The sequence below is a fragment of the Emydura macquarii genome, unplaced genomic scaffold (assembly GCF_026122565.2).
Source record: "Emydura macquarii macquarii isolate MOO-44397 ecotype Brisbane River unplaced genomic scaffold, CSIRO-AGI_Emac_v2 contig_2422, whole genome shotgun sequence".
Classification (NCBI taxonomy): domain Eukaryota; kingdom Metazoa; phylum Chordata; order Testudines; family Chelidae; genus Emydura; species Emydura macquarii.
In genome coordinates, this window is record NW_027132559.1 from 2,160,806 (window position 1) to 2,178,668 (window position 17,863).

The following is a 17,863-nucleotide window of genomic DNA, read 5'->3' on the forward strand; positions in this document are numbered from 1 at the left end:
GCCTTAACTACATTAAGATGAATTAACCTTGACCATACCCATTAATAGTTTATTATAATATACGTTACATGGATGTTGTATTTATGCCAAAACCAAGCATTGCAAACTAGAAAGTTCAGAGTTAACATGTTAGAATTTCTTAAGCGTAACCTTAAGGTGTGGAAATGCACATTTGGGGTATCCAAACCACATTAACTCTGCCCTGCAGGACACTATACAATTACCATATGGTTACAATTAAGACATTTTAGCATTTAGATGCAAGTGATTTTTAACCAAAAGTCATGTAATTTGGGGAAATGTTGTGTTTTTCATATTTAAGAGAGGTTGAATCCATGCTTTGCAAGCTAAAAACTGAACCTTAAACTACTGAGTCACAACTGGCACCTCCATAATCTATTCCCAACACATTCAACTGCAAGAGAAACTTGTATGTACAATCGATAGAAACAGAAGTCACTTAACAAGTTTGAGCAATTTTATTCAGAAAATACATTACCACATTCCAAGAGATGGTCACCAATATACATCTTAAAGTCTGAAATACAGTCAATTATAAAGTTGCTCATAAATATTACCTGCTGATTAGAATCTTCACTCTTCTGAATCCCACTTTCTTCTAGTGTATAATCATAGTTAAAGAGGTAACCAAGTAAATACCACAAAATTCCAGCTTTAAACAAGTGTGTTTGTAGCCAGTAATCGACAGCAAATGAGCTGACACATTCCACTCCCAAAGAAGCCACTCGTGGAATGTTCTGAGGAATGAAGGACAACTGATATTCAGTATATTTGGTGACTGAGGAAAAGTTTAACCTAAAAGGAAAAAGTTAAATAGCATACCAGCAAATTCATTGACAGTAATGTGTTGGTTTTAGAGAAATTTTCTATTTAAGCTTTTGAATCCCTTACCTAAATATAATGAGTGAGACACTAAGGATCTGCATAAACTGATGAAATTTGAAGACTGCAGTCTATAGAGGGAAAAAAGGCTTATGCTGTTCTCGACTTCAGCACAAGCATCTGTACAAAGCTTCGAGGGACGTATGGCTAGAGCTGGTCAAAAACTTCCCAACAGAAAATTTTCTGTCAGAAAAGCCTGATTTAAGGGAAGCCAGGCAGTTTGGCTGTCCCCACCTGCCCTGTTAGGCTAGTCAGCGCCCCAGCCTTCCTCTGGCTGCTGGGGAGCAGTGCCTTTCCAGACACGTCTCCTGTGCAGCTCTAGACACTGGTGTCCAGAGAACCTCTGCGTCCCAGCAGCTGATCAGCTGTTAGTTTGTGGGGACTAGGGAGGCAAGGAGCTAGTCAAGCATCTGGAAATCAGGGTTCTTCCAAAAGTATCTGTTCTGTGGAAAATTTTGGTTTTTTTGACTTTTTGTTCCAGTTGGAACAAAAGCCTGCTGAAAACTTTGTGTTTTCAAAATAATGGATATTCTATTTACCACTCAACTCCACATATGACCACAAATAATTGAGTTTTGGTTAACCAGGGTTTTGATAAAGGTTTCACTGTATTCACAAGCAAAATACTGCAGGGTCATACTGTTTGCATTTAATATCCTGCTTTCCCTCATGTGGTGCAACCAAGGTAAGGTATTTCTGCTACAAGCTGTTTAAATAAACTCAAGTCTGCAATTCTTCCACACCCTTCAGCATGGACATATTCATTGATTTGTATTGCATTTTGAACAAAAAAAAAAAACTTCCTTTATAAAAATCAAATTCTGAAGAGCCAGGTCTTTGGAAGGCTTACTCATCTAAAACATCTCTTTAAAAAGAGAATAGTTGTATATGCTTACTGCTACAGGGATGCTCTGTAGGAGAAATTTAATAGTGCAGTCTATCAATTAAGAACTTCATGTGAAATGTCCTTAAGATAGTTAACTATGTTTTGCAAAAAGCTGTTTAATGGAAAGTAACTAAGTTCTAATGTGTTTTGGAAGAGCTTTAGTACAGATATTACTCAAAATACTTTGACTACATTTTCATCTGATGTATGTTTCTTTTCAATATTCAAAATGAGGTAGAAGTACCTTCAGGTAATTACACCTGTTCTGGATTTCCCTGGCCAGTGTTTGAAGGTTTACAATGCATTTTCTTTTTATGTTTTAAGTCAGAGCTTTAGATTTTGTTCCTTGAACCAGCTGTGCCTCTTTCTACGTACCAGAGCAATACTATTTTAACCACTAACTAAAGGAATTTAGACTTGATTTTTTCTACTTACAGAAGATAAAATAAAAATATTAGCAGTAAAAATAAAGACCGTTACTCTCCCTAGGTAACTGAATAAGTAGTTTTGGGACAAAATTCTGCTGAGTTATATCAGTTTCAATTCAGACTAATACCATTAAAACCCATGAAATTACTGATTTTTAGAGCTGTGAAGCAGAACAGAATTTGGCTCACTGCCTGGAAGGAAAGCCAGCGTGGTGACCCACTACTCCCTTCGTACCAGTTTGAGAAATATTCTGAGGGGTAGCATTTTCATCTACTGTAACTGGTAGCCAATTTACTGTTCTTCTACTTCCCTAACACTAGGATTTAAATTTAAGTGGAAATACTTGGAGTCAGAATTTATGGTTTGTCTACAAACAAGTTGCACTCGTTTTGAAACCAATTTGATTAAGCCAATGCAAAATGCGCTGTGGATGATCTGATCTGTTTAAAACTGATTTATATGGGTATAGCTTGCATCTCGTAATTTACAGACAATTTAAAGGTGAAAAAAGCAATATAAACCAGATCTAATACAATTTATAGATGCAAGCTAAACGTATTTAAGAATCTACTCAGTTAATTTGCACCATTTAATTAAGCCTGTTTAAAAAAAATAATTCACACCTTTAGTTAAATCAGAGCAAGTTAGTGTGGGGACCAAAGCTTATATTTGTGTCATATAGACTGCAAGTATCTGTACTACTGGAAAATTCACAACAATTTTTATTAAACTTATTTTGGGAATTAGTCTCATATAGTGGCTCATTTTCTAGTTCAACACTTAAAACAAGAACACTGCATCAGCTTAGCTTAGCCCAAGAGAACTTACCTTGCCATAATATAGCACATTACAGAGATCCTTGATGATATTAGGCATTTCAGTGATCTTTTCTCTGCACTCCTCGAACTGAGCTGCCACGCTGTAACACTTGCTTATATGCCCACATACCTACAAACAAAAACGCTTTCCTAAGACACAAAGTTCATGCTGTGTACTGTATATTCCTTGAGTAAGAAAAGGACATGCAAACTTTTACAAAACTTTGTATTAGCTGCACAGAGTCTCACAGAAAAATGGTACAAAAGCTTCTAATTTAGGTATGGCCCAACATACTGTTAAGTATTGCTTGTTTTACAATTTCTCTCTCTTACCTGTACAGACATATCATCTGGTTTACTGGAGCGAGTCAAGACTGCCACACAACGGTTAAATGCCTCCTGCAACACCTTTAAGGATTAAAAAGCTGTAAGGATTAAAATTCATCATAAACCTAAAGAAAATGTCTTTCTGCTAAAGTGTAGCTTTATAAGCTTTGTTTCAACAAAGGCTGCACAGCTCTGTAAATCTATTACTTCCTGTTATGGTTTAACAGCTGTCCTATGTAGCAAAATGATTTTACTTTCACTGTTTGGGCTTCATAAGGACATTTTACAACCATAAAGGGAGATTTATGCTTCTTCACATGAATTGTCCATTATGTAAAGATGATCTCCCTGGAAATATCTAGCCATTTCACATTGCCGTGATAGCTTAAGGTAGTTTTTAGAAGATTTTTAATACTAGCACTTGAAATTATAGTGGTGGCCTCTTCTCCCAGACGTGCTATTGAGGAGCATTCATTCGGAATAACCAAACCATGCTCAAATGATTTGCTTTCACCTTTTAAAGCAAGTCACTATTTGTTTTTGGTTTTTTTTGCATAAAACAAGCAGAACACACAAAGTTCCTGATACAGACAGTGCCATTCCATGTCATGTAATCAATTCACAAGCCACCTTGTGGAGGGATGAATAAATTTGCCCATCAGAAGTAACGTTGGAGAATGTTGCATGCAGGAAGGAAAGTGGGCAAACGGGTGGGTACCACCAACACTAATTTTGTTCTTCCCCTTTCACAGTTGAATATCCAAGATGCAGTAATCATCAACAAACAAGATGTTAAAATGGCTGTGCTTATGCATTTCTTTGGGTTTACCTCTATTCCATTCTCTCTTCTCAGTTCTTCTGCATTAAGTGCTGAACAATTAACTGTGTGGAAAGCCAGTTCTGCAGCAGCAGGCAACAAAGGAGATTCCTTGGAAAACAGAAGATCATCTGACGTTTCTAAGGTAATGGTCTTAATCAGCATGGGATAGCCTGCATATTTGTAAGGTTTCAAATCTGAAAGATAAACAAACTCAAATGTAGCAAATCTGATACACATTTAGACACTCTGCTAACTAATGGCTGAGGATTTTATCTTGATCTGCTTTCAGATTATTAAATTCCTCCTTCATAAAATGTTTTCTCCTCCTTCAGAGATGAGTGAACACAATGTTGACTCATCTGACAAGTAGGATTATTTCTGTAACCCTTGATTTTCTAATAACGTACAAAACAATCCATCTTTTCACAGCATGTGTCTAACCTACTTTGGAGACATTAAGTGAAAAACAGAGTTACTGTTAATGTTGTCAGGTCGGTTTTAGTAAGGGAATACTACATCTGGAAGGTTGCTGGAGTCCTTTACATTTAATGCTACAGAATGAGTTTGCTGAAACTTGAGTCTACCACCATCAAGAATGGTTGCATACGTCCTCCCACATAGGGCAAACCCTCGGAATGGGTTTCAGATGAAGTTAAGTGCCATTCTAAACAAAACTTTTGGATTTTGTTCTATAGCAAATTATATATAAGATTTAAGCCAAATGCGACATTAATTGAATATTATGGGTGATCTTTTCCATGCAAGGCAAGAAATAAAGCTGTAGTACCCCAAGCATCAACATGCCCTATTGCATACACATTTCATATGACTAAGATGTATATTAAGTTAAAGGTAAACATGATAACACAATGGGCCCCAATTATTAGTCAATTACTAGACCACTTCAGCCATCCCTCCTCCCTGCTAGAGGCTGCAATGAGAGGAAGGTGGTGTAGGAGCTAGTAAATGCAGAGTTTATCCCCTCCAGGTGACTATGTAACACAAGGGCAAACCCTGACTAGAATGGTACTGTCAGTTTCCAACTCCCTTTGGGCTACTTGAGTATTGCAAAGAGCAGAACAGGACAGAGAATCTCAGTACACTTAAGAATGTGAAAGTCACTACTTCTATGCTTGGAACTATTTAAGTGACATTTCTGAGTATCAAAGTTTTCTTTGAGGAGTCATTCTCTGGTAAGACTGAAGGTTAAGAGAGCTCAGAGTGCAAGAGTTGAACATTTAACTGATGAAAAGTCTTTTCTCCATTTGGGATTTTCAAAAACAGACAAATTGTGTATCAAATTGTATTGCTAAATGTTCACCTTGGGCCTTGTTGCCATCTCCTGCTATTTCAAAGCACCTAAAAATGTTAATTGAATAAAAATGCCTTTTCAGCCACAATTACAATACTGCCCACTGAGGATGTGACTTCCATCACAATGAAAAGTGAGACTGGGTTAGACAACTGACAAGATATGACACACAAGTTACTCTTACCTCTGTAGTAAAAATCTGATAGCAGGAAATATAGTATCAACAAGAAAGCATGATAATATAGAGAGGAAGATGAAACCAGATAAATAAATTCTTCCATTTAACTTTTACTATATTATTTATGAAGTTTCCAAATTTCATGATTTTCCTCTATTTTCACTATTTCATGACAAGAAACTTCAAAATGTATGCATTAAAAATGCAAAATAGCTTCTAAAAGCCGCTCTGAGAAATATAGTGGAAGTGATATTTCTTTTTGAGTCAATATGCCCACCTTCTTTGTGTCTGTTGAAGAGGATGCTTTGAGCTTTCAGAATCAAGATGATATTCTCTGGATCTGGGCCATCCACCACTTTGACAGATTTTGTGCATAGGAACTCATATGCTTTATTTACTTTTTCAAACATGTCCTGCAGATAACAATATGGAAAATGTGAAGCTGCTACCTAACAAAACCTGAGTATTTATTGTAGTCTCAAAACTCACTTGCACCTTCAAACTTATTTTTCCTATTTTGCTTTGGCAATTGCAAACCATGATATTAGTTATATTTCACTATTGCAAATGAAATTTCAAGGGACTGTCACATTGGAGAAAATCCTGAAAAACAGTAACTGTGTATACTGCGATAGCAATATTTTTCTGATTCCCAGATCCGCTTTTTCTATTAAGTCTTGCAGGGAAGGTGTAATCCTGCACTTGTTAGTCTTATCAGTGAATGATATTTCAAATTTAGCATTATGACTTCACTGCAGAATCAAATGAGTGGCAAAGTGGGTCGTAAGCGTGCAGTTTTTTCAGACAAGTAGGTTCGGTAGTTAACATGGTAAGGAAAATTACACACTAACTATTTTGTTTTTAAACTCCTAATCCCTCAAGATCATATGTAGTGCATGTCATTTCCTGACATGATGGAATGAAATTGATATTTCAGTCTCTCAAGAAACGTTTTTGATAAGTGTAGTATTCCAATTAAAATGCTATTGACATTATTCTACAGCTTGTGCAAGCGTATTCTGGAAGAAAGACTTGTATTGAACACTCTACTGATGTAAATATTCATTAAAATCAGACAAACCCATTATGAATCTCAAAAGCTTCAGTATAAGCTAAAGCCATATATCACAGTACAGTACATACCCTCCCTTCTGGGTTCTTGTCAGGGTGATATTTTTGTGCCAACCTAAAGTAGGCTTTTCTGACTTTGCTCTCCTCATGCCTGTCAGATGCAGATAAAGAATTTCATGTTATATAAACACTTCAGTAAGATAATAATCAATTCTTATACCAAAAAAGAAGAAAAGTTTACATTTTCAAAATTGCCAACCTCAAAAGATCAAAAATCATGAGTCAGATGACCCCCTCCGCACAAAAAAGTCTTAAGATTTAAAAAAAAAAAAAAAAAAAAAAAAAAAAACCACATCACATTGACTTTTTAACTCCTCTACCAATGTGTCTCTGATAATTTCAAATTGAAAAATCAACCTTTAATGCACATCTCTCCCTGGGTGTTCAGATGGAGACCTGTCCTTACCCCACTAGAGATGGCAACTGCCATCCATTTTCTGTTACTGTCTGAACTTTCCCCACCTAATTTCCCATATTCCCCTCATATTTCCCTTCCGTGTAAGGGCTATAAACAGTGACAATGAACTGTGAACATCCAAGAAATATCAAGAAATATCTTGAATACTGCATGCAGATCTGATCGCCCCATCTCAAAAAAGATATATTGGAATTGGAAAAGGTACTGAAAAGGGCAACAAAAATGATTAAGGGAATGGAAAAAGCTTCCATATGAGGAAAGAGTAAGACGACGGACTTTTCAGCTCGGAAAAGAAACGACTAAGGGGGAATATGATAGAGGTCTATAAAATCATGACTGGTGGGAGAAAGTAAATTAGGACATGTCATTTACTCCTCATAACACAAGAATTGGGGGTCACCAAATGAAATTTGTAAGCAGCAGATTTAAAATGAACAAAAGGAAGCATTTCTTCACACAACACACAGTCAACCTGTGGAACTCCTTGCCAGAAGAGGTTGTGAAGGCCAAAACTATAATGCGGTTCAAAAAGAACTAGATATCTTCATGGAGGATAGGTTCATCAGTGGCTATTAGCCAAGATAGGCAGGCATGCAAAATCATGCTCTGAAGTGTCCCTAGCCTGTTTGCCAGAAGCTGGGAATAGGTGACAGGGGATAGATCATTCATGACTACCTGTTCTATTCATTCCCTCTGAAGCACCTGGCATTGACCACTGTCGGAAGCCAGGATACTGGGCTAGATGGATCATTGGTCTGACCCAGTATGGCCATTCTTATCAGACACTCTCCCTATGTACCAAGTTTTCCAATTATTTTTATCAAATTTTTTTGTAAGCTGAAAAGACTTACACGCAAGAATGTTTTTATAGCCACCATCTTGCCAGTGCAGGAAGAATCCTAACCCAAGTAGAACTTCCTATAGCACAGCTCAGTAATTATGTTTATAATTTAATTCTTACAATCAAAGCATTTAAAAATTTAGATAATTTTGTATAGTTTTGATAAAATACGTAACTATCAAATAATTACAATTTAGTTTTTTAAAATATAATTAAAATAAAATTATTTTTGCTATTTAAACCATTGTAATTATTCTTCTCTCCTGCTGCCCTAGGATGCCAGCCACAGAACTTTCATGACTTCCCCTCACTCCATTTGCCTGACTCCCACTTCCACAGGAGCCTCCTCCACTACTATTGATATAGGACCATACATGAAGGCATGGTTCAGTGGCAAGGGCAGGTCTGTCCCCTCAGCCCCAAGGCTATTGCAGAGCTCTGCCCAAGTGCACAGCTCTGGGGAAAAAGGTCAAAAGAACAGAGGAGCTTCTTGTCTTCATGAGAGCTCCTCCCACATACACACAAGTCCTGTGACTCAATTAGCTGTGGCTGCTATGAATAAGATTACAAAAACAAAAACCCTGTAGCACCTCAGACTAACAAATTTCTGCAGGCATAAGCTTTCGTGGGCTGACGAAGTGGGTTGCAGCCCACGAAAGCTTATGCCCGCAGAAATGTGTTAGTCTTTAAGGTGCTAAAGGATTCTTGTTGTTTTTGCTGTATACAGACTAACATTACAAAAAACCAGTTACTATTACAGCACTATTCACTCTATTTTTAAAGTTTTCTCCAATGACTGAATTTGGGGTGACAAAAGATAGATAGCCTTGTTGCCCTCAGGCTGTGACTATATCAGAACACCAACTCCACTTAGTTGTGAGCACCATTTCAATGTGAAACTGTGTCTTCCCTGTAGTCTGGGCTCCACCCTGGACTGAAATCTCAAAAAGGCATTGATAGAGGCCAATTAAAGCAAATTAAGGGTCATTACCCTCATGGGTACAAGCACAAATACAAGTACTTATGGACAATGAACTAGCTACCTCGCACAGAAGCCAGTCCTTCCACATGAGCTGGTAATCTTGCATGCATCACTGACAGTCTGTGAGGCTAATCAGGAGAGGTGACAAGAGGACAAGACTGGGCAGGAGGAAGAAGAGAAGAGGAGGGTCTTGGGACCCTGGAAGGACTGACCCACCCAAGCCCAAAGGGCTTTCAAAGCAGTGAGGATACTAAAGGGAAGATTTTGCTTGCGGGTATTTATTTTTGCATGGATCGGTACATCTTCCGATTTCTCTCTGAGTAAAGGATGTGTGTTTAGAAATCTCTTTGCAGAGTGTATGTTACTTGTTTATACTGTCATGTGGCCCCATAGAGGGCAACAGTAAACCAGCAGGTCCACAGCTTTGATAGAACTCAGTGTGCAATAGCTACTGGGAAGCTTGGGGAAACTGGCACTAATTTCAGGGCCTCAGCAATTGGAGGACATGGGGGCTGTACCTTGGGTATATGCCTACAGGCTCAGAGAGAAAGTTAAACTCTGTCCAGCTTCAGAAAGCTGAGAGTATGTGGGACCCAAGGTTTGGATCCAGTACAGCAGCCTGGAGAATGTCCAACAGGAGAACTCATCAAGATTGAAACAGGCATTTTTCCAAGTTAATGGAAGCACCTCTTTTTTTTATATACACAGATTACCCTAAAAAAATCAAATCAGTTTTGGATTTTTTCAGTATTTATTTCATGCTAAATAAAGGTAACCACTACCATTAATTAAATAATTCAATGGTACCATTTAAATGCCTGAATCACAATATCATCTGATAACTGGTTTTCAGAGATGTCCAGTTTTGGGTACCATAAGCTGAGTTCAAAGTTTCAATTTAGAAAACAATGTAGCAGTTACAAATCAGCTTTAGTTTTGTTTTGGAAAATTTTATGGCAACTTACTGTCCTTGTCCTTTAGGAAGATTAAGAACGTCATAAGCATCGTCTATTGACATTGTAGGTGGCTTCTTTTCTACCTCCTTCTTCCAAGCCTCCAACGTATCTTTTAATAATTTAACCTGAAATAAATTAAAATCCATTAAGGACATTATGTCCAATGTCAAGCACACTTGTCAACACTTGATACTGAAGTAAGGCCTAATCAAGAGATTCATGTAGCCCCATCACCAAGAGCTGCAAGATAACTATTTTAATCTAATTATTCCATCTACAGTAACAGGAAGTTTGTATATTATTTGATTTGAACACCAGCAATGTTGCCTGTGAGTTTCTCACAAATAGTTGTTCTCCAGTTTGTGACTAAATACTACTATAGGTAGCTACACCTAATGCAGAGATGAAGTTTTTTATGTTAGCATGTAACATCACTTACATACTCCCATTTTAAGTGCTTTCTAATGTGGTTTTTTTATCCTTAATTGACACCCTTGGATTCTGATTTTGCTCCACACTGCCATCTTCTGTTCTTAAAAATGTGTTACATTTAATTTGGAGTGGGCAGAGCTCTAGAAAGCATACTGTACCTGAAAGACCAGGTAGATCTTCATCTCTGTTTGCGGGGATTCCATTTAGAGATTTTTATACATGAGTAAATTAAGGTTAGTCTCAGAGTTCTAGCACTAAACTGAAATTTTTAGATGATTCTTAGTATCTGATTACTAGCATTAGCTACCAGATATATTAGACAGAACTCTGCCAAGTAGCTTAGTTCCAACTTTTAAGTTAATTATAAAAATATTTACATTTTGTAAATTTCAGTGAGTAATTTAAGACAAGCATGTTTTGTAATCCAAGCCCTGCAGCTTCATGCTAGTGCATATAAGTAGTAAGTGACTATACAAGACTTAGTTCCATTGTCCATGAGAGGAGAACTGCAAATACTAAGGGAATATCTACACTGCCTTGTAGACTTAAAGCACCTCTAAAAAGCCAGGTCAGAGATTTTTCCTGTGTGAATGGTAGTGGGGTTAAGTACAGGCTAATTTACTTGGCTGTACCGGAAGGGCTGCTTTAAGTCAGGCTGGAAGCCATCTACTTCATATTGTGGGCACAGGCAAAAAAAAAGTTACTCAAATGCCAATAGTCGTCCGGTATCTTTCCCACAATTCCCAAAAGGATAAACAAGTTCTCACAATTTACTGGAAAAGTCTTACAGTATCTAAGCATAAAGAACTATGGGATACATTCCCAAACACATGCACGAGTACAGAAACAGTAATGCAGATATGGCTTTGCTGTGGGAACACTCACACCCATGCTAGGCTGTACTAAGGTGCCAATCAACTGGGTTAACTGCCAGTGTAGACAACCATCTATGCAGTCTAAGTTTCTTTTTAAGCTTTACAAGTTTAAGTATTAGAAGAATCATTAGGAGCTTGTCAGGTTACTTATCTGGTTTAGTCCCTTTAAGTCCATGGTTAGCAGAACTCAGTGAGCTTACCCTGGGTTTGTTAACCAAGGGCTGAGTGTAGACACTCATTTGTAACTAACCCCAGGTTAGGAACTGTTGAACCCTGGGTTCCCACCAGGGGTTCCAGGGTCTACACTATTTTATGTAGGCCCAAGTCCAACCACCCACATCCCAGACGTCCTAGCATCCTCCCAAAACGTGGCTGCTCTTGTCCTTTGCGTCTACTGCAGTGTGGGAAAACTTGACTGTCCACCAAAATCTACTTCACAGAGGACAAAGATAGTAAGCCTCTGGGATCATAGAATATTTTTGGCAGAGATCTAGAGCATGAGTCCAGTGGGACTGTGTCCACAAACTGCAAAGCAGAATGGCTTGAACCCTGGGTCCCAGCTTGACTCAGGCTTAGACCGTCTACCCCGTGTGGTCCTGGGACCCCGGGTGTAAGCCCTGGATTAGTACAATTTGGGTGTAGACAGAAAGGGGGAGTACGCTTGAAGATGAACCGGAGTCTTACATTGCAATGTAGATATACCCTTTGTTTCAGCAACTCTTGGAAGTACGAGCAGTCATATCTGATTGCCACAGCAGCAAAATAATTTTCATGTCAATCAAACATGTAGCAGGCAATTCAGTTATTTTCCAGTTTACCCAATCCTGATTTTTGGTTTATCATACGCAAATTGTTACAGAAACTTGCAGATATAAACCAAGGTATACTGAGGTTTAAGGAGAAAACTAGATTTGAAGCCAACTAGTAAGACAATTTACCACTTTTTTTTATTTTAGGAATTTGAGTTTGTTGTGAGAGTGAGAGAGGGTTTTATGGATATACAAGCGCAGAAACATTTCTGACTTACAGGATCTTTAATTGGCCAATCAGGAAATCGGAGTGTATCACATAGGTGTTTGAGGTAATAAATATTACAGAACAGCTCATTCTCCAGTTGTGGATAGTTGATAACTGGTATGGGGCAGTACTGATAGAGTGCTCTTGTATTACTTTGAAGACGAGGGGTGAAGTCAGCAAGATGTGCAGCTATCTTCTCTATCATAAGGCGCCTGTGAATTGAAACAGTCTCAAGAATTATATGAATACAAGATTCTGGTCAGACACTTCTTTCATAAGTACACTAAGCCAATTACCTGCATTTTTGACAAGGGCTTAATATCCCATAATTAGTCATATTTTCTTGAACAAATTAAAATAGTATCTATGAAATTTGGGACACTACAGTCCTATAATCTAATATGATTGGTTTTAGTTTTAACATACTGAAACAAAAAAAATTAAGCAGAAATTCAGGTGTGCACGCAGTTCTGCCTACTCATTCACCTATTTGAGAGCTGTTCTTAAATTTGTTTTAAGAGCAAAGGATTTATATAAAAAGGTATATATTTAGAAAGATTTTCCATGCTATATATGGGCAATGCCCTAGCAACCTGAGAGCTATGGTAGCCAGACAGGAATTATGTGATTTGCAACACCATGTAAATTACTAGTTTACAGATGAAACCGTGAGGAATGGTCACACTCCAAAGACAGATAATATTTGCTGATACTAACCAAGCATGACATAAGCAGGCATGAAGCAAACTGGTGGAGAATTTAAAGTGAAATGGCATAGCTGTTCCATGATACTGATATTTGTACATGGGCTTCTTTTGAAGAGAGACTTTGTTGTGCCATGTAGTTTCTTGCCTTTATGATGTGGACAAAGGGCTAAAGACTTAACTGGGACAACCAAATCCATTTCACTTGAGAAAGATATGGTAGCAGTTACCTGCAGAAATTCTAAGTGAAGTGAGCCACTGAGCCCTCTTTGCCGAAGATGTAAAAGATATTATAACAACTAATCCTGGTCAACCACATGGTACGCACTTAATACAGATTTAATCAAAAGACTGGATCCATCTCACTTTAATGGGAAATAGATAAAAATAGTTACCTCATTTCATTGCTCCAAATTGCTTCTGGAGTGTCAAATTCCCCAAGAAAAATTTCAGAAAATTTTTCTGGCTCATAGTTTTCTAAATAACACACCATCGCTTCAGGAAGGATATGTCCTAGTATACTTCTTTGAACTATATCTTGCCCTTTTGTCTAAAAGGGAAGAATTTCACAAGTGTTGAGGTATTTGCAAGTTAAGTTGTAGTCTGATCACACATTGAATTAACATACACTGGGATAAGGCTTTCTAGTTGAATTCAATTAAATGGATTAGGATCTTAAATATGTTTGTATAAATCTTCCTTACATCGCTTAGAGCATGCAAAAATTAGTCACTCACAGCTACTTAAATTTAAAAGTGGTTAAGTATGCTGATTTTTTAAAGGATACTGACAATGAATCTTCACATCACTTATAAAGGAGTGAAACACAGCTAAGTATTATACACTAAAGTCACAATTGCTAACCCAGAACAGTCATAGTACTTTAAAAAGTATACCAGTTTTACATCAAGAGCAGTGAAGCCCATCATCCTTAGAGATATAAAGTAGTGGACTGTAAGAGACACTAATCTTAAAGTCATTGCAGTCATGTCCAATGGTAGTATGACTCAGCGCATCAATGGAAAAGCATTCATAAGACACTGAAGCTCACTGCAGAATACTGATTTTGCAGCCAATAGCAAGACTAGAACAAGCAGCAAGTCTCTCTCCAAAATGCAAATTCACCACCCAGTTCCTTTAGGTCACCAAGCTGACACACAAAATTCTATTTAAAAATTCCCAAAAGCTATCCAGATAGATTTAACTATAACCTTTAATGGTCAAATTCAATGTTTGCTACATCAATAATCTACTTTTAGTTTAAAGAATTTAACAAAATGATGTTTTAAATCCTTTTTGCTATCATGAATTAAAAATCTGATGTGAGCTATTATCCTTATACCTTGAGTAAAGTAGATCTGTAAACCTGTGCAACTTTCCATGTGCTGAACAAGCATTGTTCTTGGCAGTGGTGTACCAAGGGTGGGGGTGGGGGGGGGGCACCGAGCCAGCCCTTCACCACACGCAGGAGGCTCTGAGGGGCGACTGTCAGTGCCCCCACTGCATGTCATGAAGGGCCACCCTAGCGCCCTCCACCCCCCAGGCCAGGAAGGGGGAGGAGGGGCCCTGTTCAAGCCAGCACCGGGCTGCAGGGCTGGACCTTCACAACAAGCGGGGCGGAGGAGGCTCTGAGGGGCGCAGAGCCTCCTGTGCCACCCCGTGTGTTATGAACGGCCAGCACGGCAGCCCCCCCAATGCCAGGGGGTTGTGGCTGCCCCGTGTGACCTGGCACCAGGCTGCAGCAGGAGAAGCAGGCGGCGAGGGGGGGGAGAAGGGGGTCAATGGAGCCAAGCCTGCATTTGCACCCTCTCCCCCTCCCCTGCACAAGCCTCACACACCCCCCTGCAAGTAGACCCCTCCTCCCAGGTGCAGCTGGGGGGGACCCCTCCTGTCCTGCACGTGAGGGGTGCCCACAAATGTAGACTTGGGCCCCCGGGCACTGGAGACCTTTGGTATGCCACTGGTTCTTGGATCATGCTAACTCTAAGAATGCTAATAGGAAGCAAAACTAATTCAGAGGCATAGTATATGTGCCTGCCTGTAGTACTGTAACAGCAATACACGTGCAGCTCTAAAATTTTGTTTTTGTAAGATTATTCAATTTTTATATGGTTTAAAATTTGACTTTAGGGGGACTGTAAAAAGTAAGGATTCTGCTAAGTATTGCAGACAAAGGAAGATGGAAGAGCAGACCAGCTATCTCAAAAGAAAGAAAGAGACCAATCCTTGTGAAAACACCATGGTAAGCAACTTCTGGATATTACCTCCTCACCTGCTTCCCTAGTGCAGCTTTGTAGACTTAAAGCTCTGACATATGTTGAGTGGATGAACTAAGATGCACTTTCTACAAGGGCAATTTATCCTCTTTAAAAAGGTGAGTATTAACTCCCATAAGCACAAATTCCTACAGTTAGTTACGATCCTAATGCGAATTAATGTAGTTCCACACAGTTTATTATCCTGCAACCAAGTTTCCATTATAAAACCTATATGGCCTTTCTGCTACCAAAATCCACAAAAGTCAATTCATCTCAAAATTGTCATATTAGCTTCATGGCCAAAGTAGAATTTTCCTGCAACATTTAAAATGACTTGGACAAGGCAATATATATATCCTAATATATAACCATCTAAAAATAATGGTTCGAGTTTCAAATTCTTCATTTTTGCCACTTAACAGCAAAATACAAAGATAGAAAAATAAAAATAGTTCACTGGATTCCTTTAGCTTGATCATTTACCAGGCATTGTTTCCCTCTAAGTGGAAAAGCTGTGTGCGCACACCACTGACATCAATGTGAGACTTATGGTCCATGAACGATAAAGAATTTAAGGATCGTTGTACTGGCCAAGGCAGAAGGTGCTACAAATGCCGCTTGAAGCTGCTTCCACTTGAGTTATGAAATGCCAATTGCAATCATTCTAGTTGCAAGTTAGGAAAAGAGGCCATAAAAGCTGTAAAAAATCTGTATGATTTTTTACTTCTTTACAAGATGTTGGGTGGGTCAGGGAGTCCATGGGATTTTCCCTATATTCAGTGGCAGAGGTCAGCAACGTGCTTCCCCCTATTATTTCACATGGTTATAGTTAAGGTTTTTCTTTTGTACACTACAAGCCAATCTCTCATTTTGAAGGAAATCACTTTTGAAGCTTCCTAGGACAAAAAAATTCAGTCCCAGAAAACAGACTTCTCTGATCATTTTAAAGTGTTCACTTACCTCACTTTAAGACCCTTTTGCTACATACCTAGACCCCTAAGACATGCAAATAAGGCAGTATCTAGTGAAATCCCACTCTTAGCCAATGGGAATATTGCCTGGAGAGGTGACAGACTGTCATATCTGGGTGTCTCAAAGGATCTAATTGTAAGAGGAATGGGTAGTCACTTGGATCGTTACTCCAATCACTATTTGTAGCACTACTAAAATAAACTTCACATCTCAGTAGTGAATGCTTGATCTGAGTTCAGGAAAGAAGGGAAAATTTAATATATGGACTGAACGAGCAGTGGGGAAAAAAAGTCATTTGGCTGTGCAGATAGCATTTCTTCATTGTCTTGTCTGGAAGTCCGGAGAAAGGACAGACACTACAAACAGGATGCTTTTTAAAGGAGGAGATTCAAAACAGACTTGACTGATGAAGGGGAGAATACAGGAGTCTCTATGCCCTGTATTTGGTGAGGGAGCATAGCATTTTGTAATGAATTATTGAGACAATGCACAACAACTACAAGCAACACAGCCAAGAAAATTAGGCAGTTTATCTGCTCGAAGTGAGTTTAAATTTTTTCAGAGGACTTTAAACCTGAAAGCAAGGAGGGAAAAGAAGGTTTACCTTTAACAAAACAGAAGGTGAAAGTGTCTATTTATGAGGAGGATGCGAGCACAAGATAGAAGGATTGAAAACGGAAGTGCTATACTTTAGAAAAGATGTAATGTAGAATTTGTTTGTTAGCTTATGAAAGCAGAAGTAAATGTTTTTGTACTAATAATTTCTACTCACCTCTTCAGACTTGAAAGCCTGTTTTGTATGCGTGTACTTCAAAAACCTAAGAGAAAAGTAATGTTTTTCAGTTCAATGGTGTTCTCAATGTGGCTCTGCAGAAAAGTGAGCAGTACAGATGCAGATTTAAAAAATGCATTTGCTTTTTCATTTCAGATCTGCCCTCAGAAATATATCTTAACCCTAGATTTTTTGCCTCTTCATAATTGCTTTATGTAAAGCTTTGAATTTTTTTTTTTTTGCTTTTTAGATATTGAGATCAGTTACATATATTTACAAGTTGTGACTAATTTACAAACCGTGAACTTAAATATATAACAATATCAAAAGTATCATTTGAATTCTTAATATATAGGAAGAATTCAATACATCACAGCAAAACTGCTTTAAAACTCAAATTCATTATCTTAATAGAAAGCCATTTAGATATACCTGAAGATACAAGTTTGATAAACATGAAAGTTTACATTAAGCATTTTAGGCATTGATTCCGTGATGAGCTTTATAGAGCCTTATGTGAACCTCATTGTGAGGAAGGCCATCACTGAAACCCAGTTATAAAATAAAAAGCTCAAATGGTACATATCAAAAGCCAACAATATTTCTTCTAATTCTGTACTATATTCACATGATTGGAACTTGCTCTCATGGTTTTAAGTCAATGGAAACCTCGACCTGATACATGATTTTAGCTGTACAGCTGGGCATAGTGTATGCACACTCCCTAAAGCCCCCAAACAAATACTGCTTCAATTCAACAGAACTGCAAATGTACGCACATTACCAGGTGAAGGGTTTGGTTTTTTTAATATAAATCAATCACTTGTACAGA

At 38.2% G+C, this 17,863-nt stretch overlaps 1 protein-coding gene across 1 annotated transcript in view; it reads right to left on the minus strand.

The window, feature by feature from the left end:
- DNAJC13 (DnaJ heat shock protein family (Hsp40) member C13) overlaps nucleotides 1-17,863 on the minus strand; it is an 84,883-nt gene that overhangs the window by 22,112 nt on the left and 44,908 nt on the right. Inside the window, exons 31-40 of the mRNA XM_067561770.1 lie at nucleotides 17,032-17,077; nucleotides 13,425-13,579; nucleotides 12,336-12,537; nucleotides 10,011-10,126; nucleotides 6,817-6,895; nucleotides 5,951-6,086; nucleotides 4,193-4,377; nucleotides 3,370-3,444; nucleotides 3,047-3,166; nucleotides 579-758 (exon numbers count right to left, since the gene is read on the minus strand). Of these exons, the coding sequence (XP_067417871.1) occupies nucleotides 579-758; nucleotides 3,047-3,166; nucleotides 3,370-3,444; nucleotides 4,193-4,377; nucleotides 5,951-6,086; nucleotides 6,817-6,895; nucleotides 10,011-10,126; nucleotides 12,336-12,537; nucleotides 13,425-13,579; nucleotides 17,032-17,077 (1,294 nt within the window). The remainder of the gene's footprint in view (nucleotides 1-578; nucleotides 759-3,046; nucleotides 3,167-3,369; nucleotides 3,445-4,192; nucleotides 4,378-5,950; nucleotides 6,087-6,816; nucleotides 6,896-10,010; nucleotides 10,127-12,335; nucleotides 12,538-13,424; nucleotides 13,580-17,031; nucleotides 17,078-17,863) is intronic.